The 16,888-nt window shown below is 42.6% G+C and overlaps 1 protein-coding gene across 1 annotated transcript in view; it reads left to right on the forward strand.

Annotated features, from left to right (window-relative positions):
• RAD21L1 (RAD21 cohesin complex component like 1) overlaps positions 1-6,611 on the forward strand; it is a gene marked incomplete at both ends in the record, with an annotated part of 33,806 nt that extends 27,195 nt beyond the window's left edge. Inside the window, one exon of the mRNA XM_084645391.1 lies at positions 6,423-6,611. Within this exon, the coding sequence (XP_084501517.1) occupies positions 6,423-6,611 (189 nt within the window). The remainder of the gene's footprint in view (positions 1-6,422) is intronic.
• Positions 6,612-16,888: the final 10,277 nt, after the last annotated feature.

Raw genomic sequence — 16,888 nt, forward strand, 5'->3', positions numbered from 1 at the left:
CACCCTTCCCCTCAATGCTTTTGAATGTTCTGAGGGCAAGACTATATAAGGGGGCACTGAGGGGCCACCACCTCAGTTCCTTCCAATTGCTGCAGCAGACAGAAGTGAACCATTCCAGGCCATTCAGATCCAGGGGTTTTCCTCCTTTGATAGTGCCTTTGATAGTTTTAGTTGTTGTTGTTCTTAGTGTGCAGTGTAGTTAAGTAATAAGTGTAGATAGTTAAGGAGAGTTGGTAGGTTTGGTTTCATTATATTGTGGAACAGTAGAAGAAGAAGAAGAATCTGGGATTTAAGAGATGTGCTTTGTGCTCAGCTGTCTTCCTGGCATTGGATGACCACATTAGATGTCTGAAGTGCTGGGTTGAAGGTAATTCTCCTTCTGGGTGTTCCATTTGCTGGGCTTTCATGCTCAGAGCATGCAAAGACAGGTAGAATAGACTGCAGGTGCTTCTGCTTATGGAGGCTTTAGCTGCTAAATCCTCTGGTTCCAGATGGTCATCGGATCTGAAGCCTAAGAGATCAGTTTCAGCTCCTGAGGCTTCCTCCAGCAAGACTAAGCTGCCTGAAGGTTCCCTGGACATTGGGATCTTCAATAGTTCGGTCTCCGGATCCTTCTGTTAAAGCTGTCAAGGCTTCGAAAGCACCACTCGTGTTAAAAGGCCATCTTCCTGCTGAAGATCCTGGAGCCACATGATCGGCTCCAGCCTTACCTGTTCTGAGGAAGAAGATGAGGGAGAAGACAGCCAGTGTTAACAATGCCAGATTCTGTACGTCAGTTTTATCGGCTCCATACAACTCTGACATGGCATTTGTGGTTCTGACTCTGAAACCCTGGTTGATTCTGGATTCAACTTCAAGCTTGGATCTGGTACTTAAATTAGTGAGACAGGCTCCATCCTCTGCTTCTGTTCAGAGACTGTCCTCAGACCTGAAGAGGACTTTTACAGTGCTGTCTGATGTGCACCTTCTTGCTTCTCATCACTTCTCAGAACCAAATGAGAGTCAGAGGACGATGAAGAAGAAACGGGTGTCGTCCATTCCATGGTCGATGTCTTCTTCACCTGGAAAGAGAAGAGCAGAGGAGATCGTCTTTCTCCATATCCATCAGTGCATCCTCTTCCTAAGACTCCTGCAAGATCCTCTGGCAGATCTTTCCCACCTTTTATTTCTCTTTGCCTTCTGGTTCCCTTGTTGTCTCTGGTATGATCCAAAGTGGTTCTGAGGTAGTGTCCTCATTCAGAGGAGTAAAGAAAGCATTAAGACACCTGATTCATCCCAGTTCATGCCTCCTCAGCCTGGATTCCCTCACTCCTTTGCTTCTCCTCCTATGGTGTGTTTCCAGATCCCAGATGTTGGAGAGACTGGCAGTCCTAGTCTCCATGTTGCATTGCACTGCAGGAATTTCTGAATCATCTCCTTATGGATGGAGAGGTGATGTTTCATCTGATAAGGATCCAGTGTCTCAACAATCATTGGATCTGGTTGCACCAGATCCATTGCAGCTCAGGCAATGGTGCCCGATACACTATCTGAAAAGAAAGATGAAGAGATAGCTCCTCTTTTTGAACAAGAACAAATGGACACTGACTTCAGTGTCACCTGATGAGCTCATGTCAGCTGATGAGCATGTGAGTGTGCTTTCTGCTTCTTCCTCTTCTGAGGATACTTTTCAGTTCTACGACCTGGTGGACTGCATGGCATTCATATTGAACCTTCATACGGTGGCCTTGGGAGAAGAGGCGGAGTGGGAGGCGGGGTCATGGTTCGGGTGCTGGTGCCCGCTTCCCCTCCCCCTACCTCCACCCCCCGTTTGAGAGAGCTTCCGCCACTCCTGGAGTCAGTGCTTCAGTCATTATTTAATTAGGACTCTGTTCCAACCTCCTGAGTTTTCAGCACTACACATAATTGGGAATATGCAGAACCACTCGAAGAAGAAATGAAGGTTACTTCCTTGTAACAAGAGTTCTGTGAGATAACTGCATATTCACAGTTCCCACCCACCATCCCCTCTTTCTCAGAGTCTTATTATGGTTTCTCTGGGTTAACAGTGGAAGGGACTGAAGCGGTACAGAGGGCAAGACCCCATTATAAAGCCTCACTCTCAGAATGTTCAAAAACACTGGGGGCGGGGGAATGATAGGGGAGTGCACGTGTTCTGGGCACTGCTTAGAGAAGGTCTACCTTTAGGCACCACCAGGCAATGCAATACCATAGAATCATAGAATATCAGGGTTGGAAGGGACCCCAGAAGGTCATCTAGTTCAACCCCCTGCTCGAAGCAGGACCAATTCCCAGTTAAATCATCCCAGCCAGGGCTTTGTCAAGCCTGACCTTAAAAACCTCTAAGGAAGGAGATTCTACCACCTCCCTAGGTAACGCATTCCAGTGTTTCACCACCCTCTTAGTGAAAAAGTTTTTCCTAATATCCAATCTAAACCTCCCCCACTGCAGCTTGAGACCATTACTCCTCGTTCTGTCATCTGCTACCATTGAGAACAGTCTAGAGCCATCCTCTTTGGAACCCCCTTTCAGATAGTTGAAAGCAGCTATCAAATCCCCCCTCATTCTTCTCTTCTGCAGGCTAAACAATCCCAGCTCCCTCAGCCTCTCCTCATAAGTCATGTGTTCCAGACCCCTAATCATTTTTGTTGCCCTTCACTGGACTCTCTCCAATTTATCCACATCCTTCTTGTAGTGTGGGGCCCAAAACTGGACACAGTACTCCAGATGAGGCCTCACCAATGTCGAATAGAGGGGGACGATCACGTCCCTCGATCTGCTCGCTATGCCCCTACTTATACATCCCAAAATGCCATTGGCCTTCTTGGCAACAAGGGCACACTGCTGACTCATATCCAGCTTCTCGTCCACTGTCACCCCTAGGTCCTTTTCCGCAGAACTGCTGCCTAGCCATTCGGTCCCTAGTCTGTAGCTGTGCATTGGGTTCTTCCGTCCTAAGTGCAGGACCCTGCACTTATCCTTATTGAACCTCATCAGATTTCTTTTGGCCCAATCCTCCAATTTGTCTAGGTCCTTCTGTATCCTATCCCTCCCCTCCAGCGTATCTACCACTCCTCCCAGTTTAGTATCATCCGCAAATTTGCTGAGAGTGCAATCCACACCATCCTCCAGATCATTTATGAAGATATTGAACAAAACCGGCCCCAGGACCGACCCTTGGGGCACTCCACTTGATACCGGCTGCCAACTAGACATGGAGCCATTGATCACTACCCCTTGAGCCCGACAATCTAGCCAGCTTTCTACCCACCTTGTAGTGCATTCATCCAGCCCATACTTCCTTAACTTGCTGACAAGAATACTGTGGGAGACCGTGTCAAAAGCTTTGCTGAAGTCAAGAAACAATACATCCACTGCTTTCCCTTCATCCACAGAACCAGTAATCTCATCATAAAAGGCAATTAGATTAGTCAGGCATGACCTTCCCTTGGTGAATCCATGCTGGCTGTTCCTGATCACTTTCCTCTCATGCAAGTGCTTCAGGATTGATTCTTTGAGGACCTTCTCCATGATTTTTCCGGGGACTGAGGTGAGGCTGACTGGCCTGTAGTTCCCAGGATCCTCCTTCTTCCCTTTTTTAAAGATTGGCACTACATTAGCCTTTTTCCAGTCATCCGGGACTTCCCCGGTTCGCCACGAGTTTTCAAAGATAATGGCCAATGGCTCTGCAATCACAGCCGCCAATTCCTTCAGCACTCTCGGATGCAACTCGTCCCATGCATGTGAATTTGCAAAGTAATTTGGAAGAACTCCGGTTACATGTAAGTAACCTTCATATTTTAATCCCAGAAGGGACCATTAGATCTTGTAGTCTGACTTTAGAGGAGACTGGGACTGGCTGGGAAAAGAGACTGGGACTATGAGCCAGGGGAAAGAGATTGTATATGGAGCCCGGGGCAGGAGATTAGCATTTAGACCCATCAGGGCCAGGGAATGTGGACTGGGGGCAGTCAATAGGAGGCCAGAGGAGAAAGGGGGCTAGTTCAGATGAGGAGTTGGAATTTGGGTGGGTCATGGACAAGGAGCCAGGCAGTGTGGGGAGGTCTGACAGTAGCTGGCCAAGGGTAGTGGGACTGGCGGGGGAGGTGGGGAATGGGAGGGGAGGGGACAGGAGAGAAGGGGTCAAACTTTTGGGGAATGGGCAAAAAAGTGTGCCCACTAGGACACACTCCCTTCCAGGGCCTGTAATGGGACCCAGGATTTCTGAGTCTCACCATTTAAATCGCTGTTTTGAGTATCTGTGAAACCTACTGGCAAAGTGTCTTAACCTGTGCTAGCGCTGATCCGCCTAGAGGACGACATCCTGCTATTCCTATCAATGGCTCCCTTAGCTCATGCGGTAGGGGTTGATGCAGTGGCACTGAAGATTCCAACCCTGCTGATGACCCATATGGGTGTCAATATGATGCCGCATGATGGAATTTCTTGTTTTTAAGTTTGCTTTTTTTTTTAAACCTGGGCAAGTGCACACAGAGAAAACGACTTGAAGAGAACATTATTAACCTGCAAAGTCAAAAGCTAGGAAATGCCAGAATTAAAACTGCCTGTGCAACTTTGATTCGGCCTGCTTGCATGCATGCGTTATGATACAGTCTGCCACTGCATAGTCACATACAGGTTTTTCCACAAGACCTCTATCTTGTTCAGTGCACAGGATGGATCTGCTATGGTGGTTAATCAGGATTTTGTAATAAAGGAGACTGCTGTCTGCAGGATCCTTGCTTCATTTGTTGCAGAAGTTGGAAAGTGTGCAATGAATGAGGCAGGAAGATTATGGCAGGAAGAGAAGGATGGTCTTGTAATTAGGACAGTTGAATGTTGTCCTGGAGAATTGGATTCTGTCCCTACCTCTGCCACAGAGTTCCTGTGTGATGCTAGATAAGTCACTTAAACCACATATTTCATAAGTGGTCATTCCTTGGGTGTTCCTCACCTTCTGGGTGCTTAGCTTGAGACTCTGGGGTCTCACGGCTGCAAATGAGGTCAATAGGAGTTCTGCTTTGAACAGTGCTATATAATACTAAATACTCTGAAAAATCTGAGGTCCTTAGTGTCTCAAAAATGGGCACCCACGGTTAGTGGATACTTTTTATCTTAATCTCTCTGCGTCAGTTCCCAATCTGTAAAATGAGGATAGTAATAACTCCATCTCACAGAGGTGTTGCGAAATTTAATTATCTAATGTCTGTGAAGCATTCAGATGCTATAGTGATGAGTACTATAGAAAAACCCATAAGAAAATTAATAATTCTTCAGAACAAGGTTTGAATAATGTGTGGTAAATAAGGCATGGGCCACACATTGAACAATTAGGAGAAAACAAAATATTGAATAGGTGTGCATTAATTGAGCATAGACTATTCTGTGCACTGAATGAGGCAGGGATTCTGTGGAAAAAAATAGTAATAGTGATCATACAATTAAAGAATGTATCAAAATGCAAACATACAAGGGGGGTATAAGCAAACTTAATTCGAGCATTTCCTAACTTTGGAGTGCTTGATTTTGCAACCTTACTAATCTTCTTTTAACATAGTTTGTGTGTGTGTGTACACACACACACACACACACACACACATCCGGTGTGATACTTGTGTGTATATTTACATAGTCATACACATAGCCATTTACAAAAATCACACAATTGTTTACCAAGTTGTGATAGACTTTACTGTATTTTTAATGGTATTTGCTGTACTTAGAAGGGAAGATAGCAAAAGCCACAGTAAATTATAACATAAGGACCGGCAGTTCTGCAAAGCCTTACACATGTGATTGTTTTTATGGATCTGAGTAGTCCCATTGAATTAAATGGAATGAATAACTTATACTGTAAATATACATGTAACGTTTTGCAGGATCAAGGCCTAAGTAGATTTTTATGGGATACATTTCATCTTGTATCATCAACAGTATTGCCAACTCCAACAGTCCAAAAACCATGACTCAGACCCCACAAAATGATGAGATTTTTAAATAAATGTTAGGTTCATTTTGTTTGCCTTTTGCTTTTTAGCCCTGTTAGGATGCACTTGCTTTATCTTTTCAAGCTTTTCTGCATAACCACAAAGGGTAGAATTTTTTTTTTAAATGAAAGTTTAGATTCCCGTGCAATCTCTTGATTCCAGAAGTGGAGGGGTTAAGAGAACACAAACTGTTGTGAGATTTGTGATAAAATTGCAAGAGTTGGCAACATTGTAAAATTTGTGAAGAACTTTAGGAAAATTACATACATTAAAATATACAGATAAGAAACCATCTTAAGGCCTCGGTCCTGTAAATATTTACTCCTGTGCAAAAATGTTTGTAAAATCAGTACCTTGGCTCCAACACCATGGGATCTAGTTTTATGAGCAGTTAAACTGACCTAACTATATTTTTCAATTTCTTTTTCTATACAGAACATCAACAAATCAGGAGTTAGTTCTGTCAGTTTTCTGAAGTTCTGTAAGAACGATGACCGGAAACAAGTTTCAGCCAAGTTTTACAGCTTCCTTGTTCTAAAGAAACAGCTGGCTATTGAGCTTACTCAGTGTGCTCCTTATGCTGATATTATAGCAACTGTGGGTCCAAAGTTCCATACTATCTGAGAGCTAGCATTATCTATACATATGATTCAGAGACTGGTTAAAAATTGTGCTCTGAATTTTTCAAAAATTCTTTTTTCCAGAGGAGGGAGTTGGTCTCATCAAACCATGAGGAATTGACAAATAGTTCCCCCTTTTTCATCCTTGCACCTCCTCTCTGGATTATGTAATAGCTAACCTTGCGTAGATGTCATATATATTTCGTGGTTATTTATGAAGAAGATGTTTATTTAGGTTTTTAAAAAATATTTTGTTTAATATTATCAATAGTTCAATATTTTGTTAATGGAGAAAAGCTAAAAATAAGCATTCAATTCAAGCTAATTTTGTATTGAATATTAATTTTTTTAAAAAAATCTCTGTGAAAGTTCTATAAAACCTGTCTAGAGTTACGACAAACACTGTTTTTAAAAATTGTTAAGCCAATTTCTTTTGCACTAGGTTATTTTTCAAAAAAGACCTATTAAATATTCAGTCCAGATGTCACAGGGTCCATGAATAGATTTGACTATTTCCTATGGCATTCTAAGGTTATATAAGTCACATACAAATGTCCATATATAATGGTCCCTGAAATCCTACTAACTAATGCAAATATTCAACTTGTGTACATCTCTGAAAACTGATATAGAACTCACAAACCATGGTACTGTCTGTTTATTTCATAACTGAAAGTCATGTGTATTTATTTTTAACTTTATTTGTATTGGATAACAGCAATAAACAATATTTTGCTACTTTGTGATAACAGTGATCCTTTAAGTGGTCTTTATCAGAAACATTAGAATCCATTTTAAAATTATAACTTTCTTACAGGGAGAGTTTAAACTTTATTTTTTAAGTTCTCGCAATAGATTTTCAAACAGTGCTGACCATGTCTCTTACTCTAGAAAACTAATAGTTCCATTTTCTGTTACTCTGCTGGTTCTTTGGGGCTTTGTAGAGAAGTTACTCCAGACCCAAAATATTCATATAACATCAGGAAGACATGTTAAACTATGAAATACTGCTCAGTATTTTTCTTAAAGATTACTTCTTTTTAAATTATTTGTTGATGTTTAAAATTCTTTGTTAAATTTATATGTAACTAACTCAGTGCATTATTATATCATTTCCTTCCTTTTCTCCTAGGATGTTCTATCACTTTTATTTCAATGTTGTAAATTGGTGTTTTCTGCATTGAGAAATTAGTTATCTTAAATATACTGAAATGTGAGATGGTAATGTACACTAAATTTTTTTAACAAAATGTTAATGTATTTTGTGTGCAAACCATTGAGATTAAATCAGTAAAAAGCAAAAGCAGACATCTTCTTATCTTGTTGGTATCAGCTGTAAAGTGTCAAAACCAACAGAGACATCCTGGAGCCAGGATTTGCTTCCTTGATTTAGCATCTCCCTGGCTGCCTGGAAAATTATACAGTTAAAAAAATAGCGTTTACACTTGATTTGTAGGGCAGCCCTAACAGTGATCCATTTTTGGGAAATATCCTGGAGAAAATGTCTCTTTTTAACTGTCAGCAGTTTAAATGTAAGACAGAATGCTAAAGGTTCCTATTCTCCCCATAATTATCTGATTTTTGTATAGCTTTAATGAAAAAGTGAGCTTATTACCACTGTTATTGAAAGTGCTGATATGCTTGCTCCTAGGATTTGGTGTGCAACTCAGAAAAATTGTAAGTTACGGATGTCCAGAATGACTGGAAGACGCTGAAAACAGGGAATAGCAGAGCTGGTTTGACACTTATCTAGCAGATCGCACTGTATGTATTTTATATTTGTACAGGCACCTTGAACTTCAGACAAGGGCCTTTGAGAAATTAAAATAAGTACTGTAAACTCAAGTGTACATCCCAAGGACTCCAGTTCTGCTCCTTCCTTCTCCCAGTTGGGCTTCTGCCTCCTGGATAGAATTCTGGGGATCCCTGTTTGATTCACCACATATTAAGCTGTGTTTCAAGTTGAGGAAGACTTATTCTTTGTTTAACAATAAGGACATGCCTGACACTGTACCAGACATAAAGATAGACCTGGTCCCAGTGGGCTTACAAGCTAAAAGATAGACATAGAGGAGACAGGCTACAGTGGAAAATTCAGAGGAGGGGCTAGCTCCTAGATTTGTTTGTTTTTTTAAATTTTTTATGGGGCATTGCAAAAGAATGGAGTTTTAGAGCTTGATCCAAAGGGGATTTGGATCAGCTCCTTAGCTCCATTGCACATGTAAAGTGAGGCATAATTTAAAGGCATGTGGGCTGCAGAGATGTTACCAAAGTTATGATTTTTGCAAGATCTTTCATTACTGAGAATGATGTGTAAGAAGGAAAGAAGCCAGAGCCCAGATGAAGTTTACAGGGCTAGCATTTAAAAAAAATATTTTTTAAAGTGAGCACATTTGGTTATAGAGTCTTTGAGACACAATAAACATGGAATCTCACAATTCCAATTCTAATATATATTTTCCTTTTTACCATTGCTTTTCAAAGCAGGACTGTACTTTAATGCTGTATTTCAATTCAAGAATTGCTTTCTTAGTTTTTGATGTATAAATATAGGCCTTAGTCCTGCAACTGCAGGTGCTCCTTTGTGCCCACATAGAGTCCTGTTGATTTAAATGGGGCACAGCAGTACATCCATGGACTGTCAACTGCAGGATCAGAGCCATAGATAGATTTCCACCTGACAGAATCTCTCAGTTCTTCTTTGAGTGATTGGCCACCTGTATTCCACTTCTGGTGTGCATGCGCCTGAGACCATAATCTTTTTGAATAGCAATGTATGTTGGGGCTGTGCCTGCACACTGCACGCCCTCCGGTGCCCCATAGCCAAAGGTATAAAGGGAAGAGTAGCCACAACTGCCCTTCAGTTTCTTCTTACTGCCCAGAACAGCAAGCTGCAGTGTCCCATTCCTGGTGCAGTGCTTTCCCTACTTAGTTGTAACTGGTGTTATAGTTAGACTAATTATATTCCCCTCCATGTACGCTTACCCACCCATTCAACTAATACCATAAGGTCCTGATGTAGCTCAGACAGGATGCAGCCTTAATCATAATGATAGCCCCAATATGGCCCAAACAGTTTTGGTAGGCTCATCAAGTCCATCAATACAGGCTCTGATCACACTTCCAGCTCAACATGATATAATAATGGAAACAGAGGGCCATATTCTAGACCCAGACCCACATCAGTGTATCTCACAGTCTGGATGCTGGCTGGCTAACAACCACAGACAGATCCTCTTCCAAGAACATCCAGGATATTCTGGCTTGTAGTAGAAAGGACCCCACTAAAGCAACTTATGGGGAAAAATTGAAGCAATTCTCTGTCTGGGCAATGCAGATGCCCATACCTCCATTAGAGACTGCAGTAGCCACTATTCTAGTTTACTTGCTAGCCCTAAAGTGTTCAGGACTCTCCGTCAGCTCCATAAGAGTCTTTTGGCAGCTATTTCTGCTTATCATCCTCTCATACACGGTCACTCGATCTTCTCACACCCAGCAGTTGTTAGGTTTCACCAATTGTCGAGGTTCAGCCTTTCTGGAACCTCATAATTATATTATTGGGGTTAATGAGTCCTCCCTTTGAACCCCTGGCATGCTGTTCATTATACCACCTGTCTATGAAGATCACCTTCCTAGTGGCTGTAACCTCATCCAGAAGAATAGGACAGATCCAAGTCTGTATGGCAGGAACCCCGTCTAGAGTGTTCTGTAAGGACAATGTGACACTAAATCCCCCACCCAAAATTCTTGCTTAAGGTTGTCTCTTAATTTCATTTGAATCTAGTAATCCACTTGCCAGTTTTCTTTCCCACACTTTATACCACTCAAGGTGAAGCAAAACTCCACACCTTGGATGCAGTCAGGACTATCTTTTACCTTTTGGACAGACTGAGACCATTCAGAAATTCTCCTGGACTATTTCTGGCCATTGCCAACAAAATGAAAAGTCAGTTTGTATCCACACAAAAGTTTTCTAAATGGGCTTTGGTCTGCATTACAACTTTCTCTGCAATAGCTCACTTGGACCCCCCTACGGAGATCAAGGTTTGTTCCGCCAGAGCTCAAGCAGCCTCGACAGCTTTGCAAAGGGGCAGTCCAGTCTCAGAGACTTACAGATCAGCTCCCTGGAGTTCAGTGCTCACCTTCACCCAGCACTGTCCCTTAGCTGAGGACTCCAGATCCAATGCCTGCTTTGGCAAAGCTGTTTTACAGTCATTGTTTCAACAGAGTCCGAGCACCCACATCCAGGCCTTCAGCTCGCTGCTTGTGTGTCACCAGAAGTGGAATATGTGTTCACAATCACTCTGAAGAAGAATGAATGGTTGGCTACTCTACCTGTAGTTTTCCTAGATCTGTTGTCCACAATATATTCCACAACTCTCTTTCCTTCCCCCACTACTACAGAGTCCTGTATCAACTGAGTTCTGTTTTAATGAAGGCGCTACACCACAGTTGAGACGGCTCCACAGGGCGCTGGAGGGCATGCAGAGTGCAGGTGCAGCCCCAGTGGACACTGCTGTTCAAAAAGATTCTGATCTTGCGCACATGAGACACGTGCATGCCAGGAGTGGAATATATGTGAGCAACATATATCAAAGATCCACAGCTACAATAGAGTAAATGACCATTTTTTTTCACTTATAAATGATCTGGAAAAAGGGGTAAACGGTGAGGTAGTAAAATTTGCAGGTGATACAAAATTGCTCAAGGTATTTAAGTCCAAAGCTGACTGAAAAGAGTTACAAAGGGATCTCACAAAATCGGGTGACTGGGCAACAACATGGCAGATGAAATTCATTGTTGATAAATGCTAAGTAATGCACACTGGAAAACATAATCTCAACTACATATACAAAATGATGGGATCCAAATTAGCTTTTGCCACTCAAGAAAGAGATCTTGGAGTCATTGTGGATAGTTCTCTAAAAACATTCACTCAATGTACAGTGGCAGTCAAAAAGCTATCAGAATGTTAGGAACCATTAGGACAGAAAATATCATAATTCCACTGTATAAATCCAGGGTACTCCCACACCTTGAATGCTGCATGCAGTTCTGGTTACCCCATCTCAAAAAATATATATTAGAATTGGAAATGGTACAGAGAAGGTCAACAAAAATTAATAAGGGTATGGAACAGCTTCCATGTGAGGAGAAATTAAAAAGATTGGGACTTTTTAGCTTGGAAAAGAGATGACTAAAGGGGGAATATGATAGAGGGCTATAAATCATGAATGGAGTGGAGAAAGTGAATAAGGAAGTGTTATTTACTCCTTCACATAAGAATCAGGATCACCCCATGAAATTAATAGGCAGCAGGTTTAAAACAAACAAACTGGAGCATTTCTTCACACAAGCCACAATCAACCTGTGGAACTCATTGCCAGGGGATCTAGTGAAGGCCAAAAATATAATGGGGTTCAAAAAAGAATTAGATATGTTCATGGAGGATAGATCCATTAATTATTATAGGTCCAAGATGGTCAGGGATGCAACCGCATGTTCTGGGTGTCCCTAAGCCTCTGACTGCCAGAAGCTGGGAGTGCACAATAGGGGATAGATCACTTGATGATTCACTGTTCTCTTCATTCCCTCTGAAATACCTGTCATTGGTCACTGTCAGAAGACAGGTTACTGGGCTAGATAGACCATTGATCTGACCGAGTACGGCCGTTCTTATAAGGAATAATTTGACTTCAATCGAAGGCTTCGTTGCTGTCTTCAAAGCAAAATGAACCTCTGCCTGGTAAGTCAAGGATCATACAGTAGTTAGTAATGCTTCACTGTGTACCATATACTATCCATACAGAAAAATGCATGCAGTGTGATTAAAAAAAATATTAATTCAATTAATGGATTGAGTACAAACTTGGGCTCATAACGAGCAAGAAGACTCCTGAGCATGTGTGAATATAGTTTCAGGACTGGGTCCTTAATACTCCATTGGAAACATTGCTGGTTATAGGAAACATTGCTATTTATATGCAGGGCAATGGGTGGATCCAGTATTTTGGAAAGGATCACTGAAGACAGACAGGTTGTTTATCTGGATGCTAGCATTAAGGGTATGTCCACAATTCTGGTTAGAAAAAATGGAGGGGATTTTAATATATCAGCCACGATTTTTTTCTACTGTCTAAAAGATGGGAGCAAATACTATTTACGGAAACTGGAAAAAAGATTGGTTTGCCATTGGTTTAAGTCCTAGGACTGCCCCTTCCCCAAAAACGTTAAATAAGTGGTGTTAATTTTCATTTTGAATTTCTGAATTTCCACACATTTGTCAGTTTGGATACTTCCTCAGGGCCCAAACAAATGTTGCTCACCATTGACGTGTAAAAAGTTACTTGTTTGTGGAATCGGGGCCCAATCCTGCATAAGAGGAGCCCTTCCCATTGATTCAGTTAGACTACTCACATGAGTAAGAGTTAGTAGAATTAACCATTAATTATTACTTAAATGCTGTTTGCTTGCTTGTTGTTGCCCAGTTTGAGATAACCTATTAAGGTACAAATTAAACAAGGAGTCCTTGCAGTTTTTCCAGGGCTATCAATTTGATAGGTTGCCTTCTGTGAAGAAAGAGACCCTACCAGGCAGAACTAAAAGACCTAAGTCTTTCTCTATAGAAGCAGAACATTTTCCACTCATGACATGTGCAGGAGAAATCTCATCCAAATTTAGACTGGCCTGGGACTGTAATTATAAATGGCTTATATTTTTCTTTTCTTTGAGGGCTGGCCAGACACTTTTATTTAGGAGTCTGAGTACCAATTTGTGGAGAAAAAGGGAGTTTGTTTTTCAAAATCTAGCAACTGTTACCTTGGGAGCAGGCCTATGACCAAGACAGCAATAAAAAAGTGTCTCTGACTTCCAGCCCCAGGCCTTATCCATCAGAGCTTGCTGTCTCCCCATTGAGTCATTAAGAGCTATCTTGTATATGAATCAGGAAGGCTCAAATGAGGGGCATTCTAGGAAATGTAGTTGTAAACCAAAAGTGAAAACTTGTGAGAAATAGGCTCGAAGATGTTATGAAAGGAATTTTTTGGAAATGGCTTCCTTGTCAGAAAGGTAGTTTTCAAGGACTTCCTGAGACTACGTCTGACTATTTAAGGGAGTAGTTACTGACTCTATCATTTGTCACTCCTCGAGTAAACTTTTATGCTTTAACTTTTATGCTAGCTGACTGCCAGAAGCTGGGAGTGGATGTCAGTGGATGGATTATTCAATGATTGCCTGTTCTGTTCATTCCCTCTGAAACACCTGGCTTTGGCCACTGTTGGAAGACAGGATACTGGGCTAGATGGACCATTGGTCTGACCCCGTGTGGCTGTTCTTATGTTATATTCTTCTGTACTGGGGGGGGGGGGAATTAACTGCATATTTTACATCTGCAACTGCCTTGTGTGCCTTCATAAATCCCTGCTACCCTGTTTAATAGCTGTTTTTCAAGTGCAGAGTAGAGGAAGTGACATGTTAGGGTATGATACAAGGAAGGCAACAGGAAAGACCTGCAGTGTATGGTGCAGCCAGAGGAAAATTGTTGCATGAGAGACTCAGGTGGAGAAAAATGAATGCCAGTGATGCAGGAGATGGAGAGCAGGGGGGAGAAGGGTCTGAACATGAAAATAACTGCAGTACCTGAGTGCATGAGAAGACACGACTGCAGATCCTAGGTGCTACAATAATACAAATACAGAAGGACACAACAGTGAATAGGAAGATGAAACAGCAAAAATACAGTCTACAGTACTGGTTGGTACATTGTAATGGTGACCCAGATGCTGCTCTCTTGCAGGGATGACTATCCCTGCCTCTTCCTTAGCTAGAGAGAGTTCTGCTGCGCTCTAGTCATTTGTGGATGGAAGATATGGACATTCTCACCTTCCCTAGCTCTCTTTTTGCACTCTAGGGATACAATTGTTGGAGCAGATTATTTGTTCTGCTTTCACGGTTCTGGCTTCTGCTGTGGACTGCACAAACTCCTTTGAGCTCCCATTCAGTACGGAACAGTTCAGTTGTCCAGAAAAACTGGCACTCCCAACTTTCAATGTGTTGCAGGTATTTTCCACTGCATGCATCTGTTGAAGTGAGCTGTAGCTCAGGAAAGCTCATGCTCAAATAAATTTGTTAGTCTCTAAGGTGCCACAAGTACTCCTTTTCTTTTTTAGGTATTTTTAAGTCACCAGACTCTGTAGTGTCTGTAGGAAGCATACTGCTGTCCCCTCAAGTCTTTCATGGGAGAAAAGGTCATCTCTCCCTTGTGGAAATCTTCAATAGGACCCAGATTTCAATGCTGGAGATTTTGACTCCTCCACTTAAAGATCAAGATCTGTAGCTGGTTTAGGAACCTTGCAAAGGTCACTGTTTGAAAGACTTCCACAGAATGAGGTGTGTTTTGAAGAGGGATTTGAAGGAGGAAAGGGGTTATTTAGTTTGCATGTGTCCAAGGGTATGTCTACACTATGAAATTAGGTAAATTTTATAGAAGTCGATTTTTAGAAGTCGATTTTATACAGTCGATTGTGTATGTCCCCACTAAGCGCATTAAGTCGGCAGAGTGTGTCCTCAATACCATGGCTAGCATCGACTTACAGAGCAGTGCACTGTGGGTAGCTATCCCACAGTTCCTGCAGTCTCCGCTGCCCATTGGAATTCTGGGTTAAGCTCCCAATGCCTGATGGGGCAAAAACATTGTTGAGGGTGGTTTTGGGTACATGTCATCAGTCACCCCTCCCTCCCTCTGTGAAAGCAACGGCAGACAATCATTTCATGCCTTTTTTCCTGGGTTACCTGTGCAGATGCCATACTGCGGCAAGCATGGAGCCCACTCAGCTCACCGCTGCTGTTGTGAGCATTGTAAACACCTCATGCATTATCCTGGAGTATGTGCAGAACCAGGCTAAGGGACGCCAGCACGAGGGCAATTGTGATGAGGACATGGACACAGTCATTCCTGAAAGCATGGGCTGTGGCAATTGGGACATCATGGCGGCAGTGGAGCTGGTTGATACAGTGGAACGCCGATTCTGGGCCTGGCAAACAAGCACAGACTGGTGGGACCGCATAGTGTTGCAGGTATGGGATGATTCACAGTGGCTGCAAAACTTTTTCGCATGAGTAAGGCCACTTTCCTGGAACTTCGCGAGTTGCTTTCCCCCCTCCCTGAAGCTCAGGAATACCAAGAGATGAGAGCTCCCCTGACAGTTGAGAAGTGAGTGGCGATAGCCCTGTGGAAGCTTGCAATGCCTGACTGCTACCAGTCAGTTGGGAATCAATTTGGAGTGGGCAAGTCTACTGTGGGGACTGCTGTGATCCAAGTAATCAATGCAATCACTGATGTTCTGCTATCAAGGATAGTGACTCTGGGAAATGTGCAGGTCATCCTGGATGGCTTTGCTGCAGTGGGGTTCCCTAACTGTGGTGCGGTGGTAGACAGAACACATATCCCTATCTTGGGACTGGACCACCTTGTCAACCAGTACGTAAACCGCAAGGGATACTTCTCAATGGTGCTGCAAGCACTGGTGGATCACAAGGGACATTTCACCGACATGAACGTGGGATGGCCGGGAAAGGTGCATGACGCTTGCATCTTTAGGAACTCTGGGCTGTTTGAGCAGTAGCAAGAAGGGACTTACTTCCCAGACCAGAAAATTACTGTTGGGGATGTTGAAATGCCAATAGTTATGCTTGGGGACCCAGCCTACCTCTTGCTCCCATGGCTCATGAAGCTGTACACAGGCAGCTTGGACAGTAGTAAGGAGCAGTTCAGCTATAGGCTGAGCAAGTGCAGAATGGTGGTAGAATTTGCCTTTGGATGTTTAAAAGCTTGCTGGTGCTGTTTACTGACTAGGCTAGACCTCAGCGCAACTAACATTCCCATTGTTATTGCTGCTTGCTCCATAATATCTGTGAGAGTGAGCAGGAGATGTTTATGGTAGGGTGGGAGGTTGAGGCAAATCACCTGGCAGCCAATTTTGAGCAGCTAGACACCAGGATATTAGAAGAGCACAGCTAGGTGTGCTGCGCATCAGAGAGGCTTTGAAAACCAGTTTCATGACTGGCCAGGCTACGGTGTGACAGTTGTATGTGTTTCTCCTTGCTGCAAACCCACCCCCTTTGTTGATTTTAATTCTCTGTAAGCCAACCACCCTCCCGCCCTCAATCACAGATGGCAAAGGAAATAAAGTGTTGTTTTGAAACCATACATTCTTTCTTTATTAATTAAAAAAAAAGTGAGATAACTGATAAGGTATCCTGGGTGGGTTGGGGTGAGGGAGG

The sequence above is a fragment of the Lepidochelys olivacea genome, assembly GCF_965140295.1.
Source record: "Lepidochelys olivacea isolate rLepOli2 genome assembly, chromosome: 13".
Lineage (NCBI taxonomy): Eukaryota > Metazoa > Chordata > Testudines > Cheloniidae > Lepidochelys > Lepidochelys olivacea.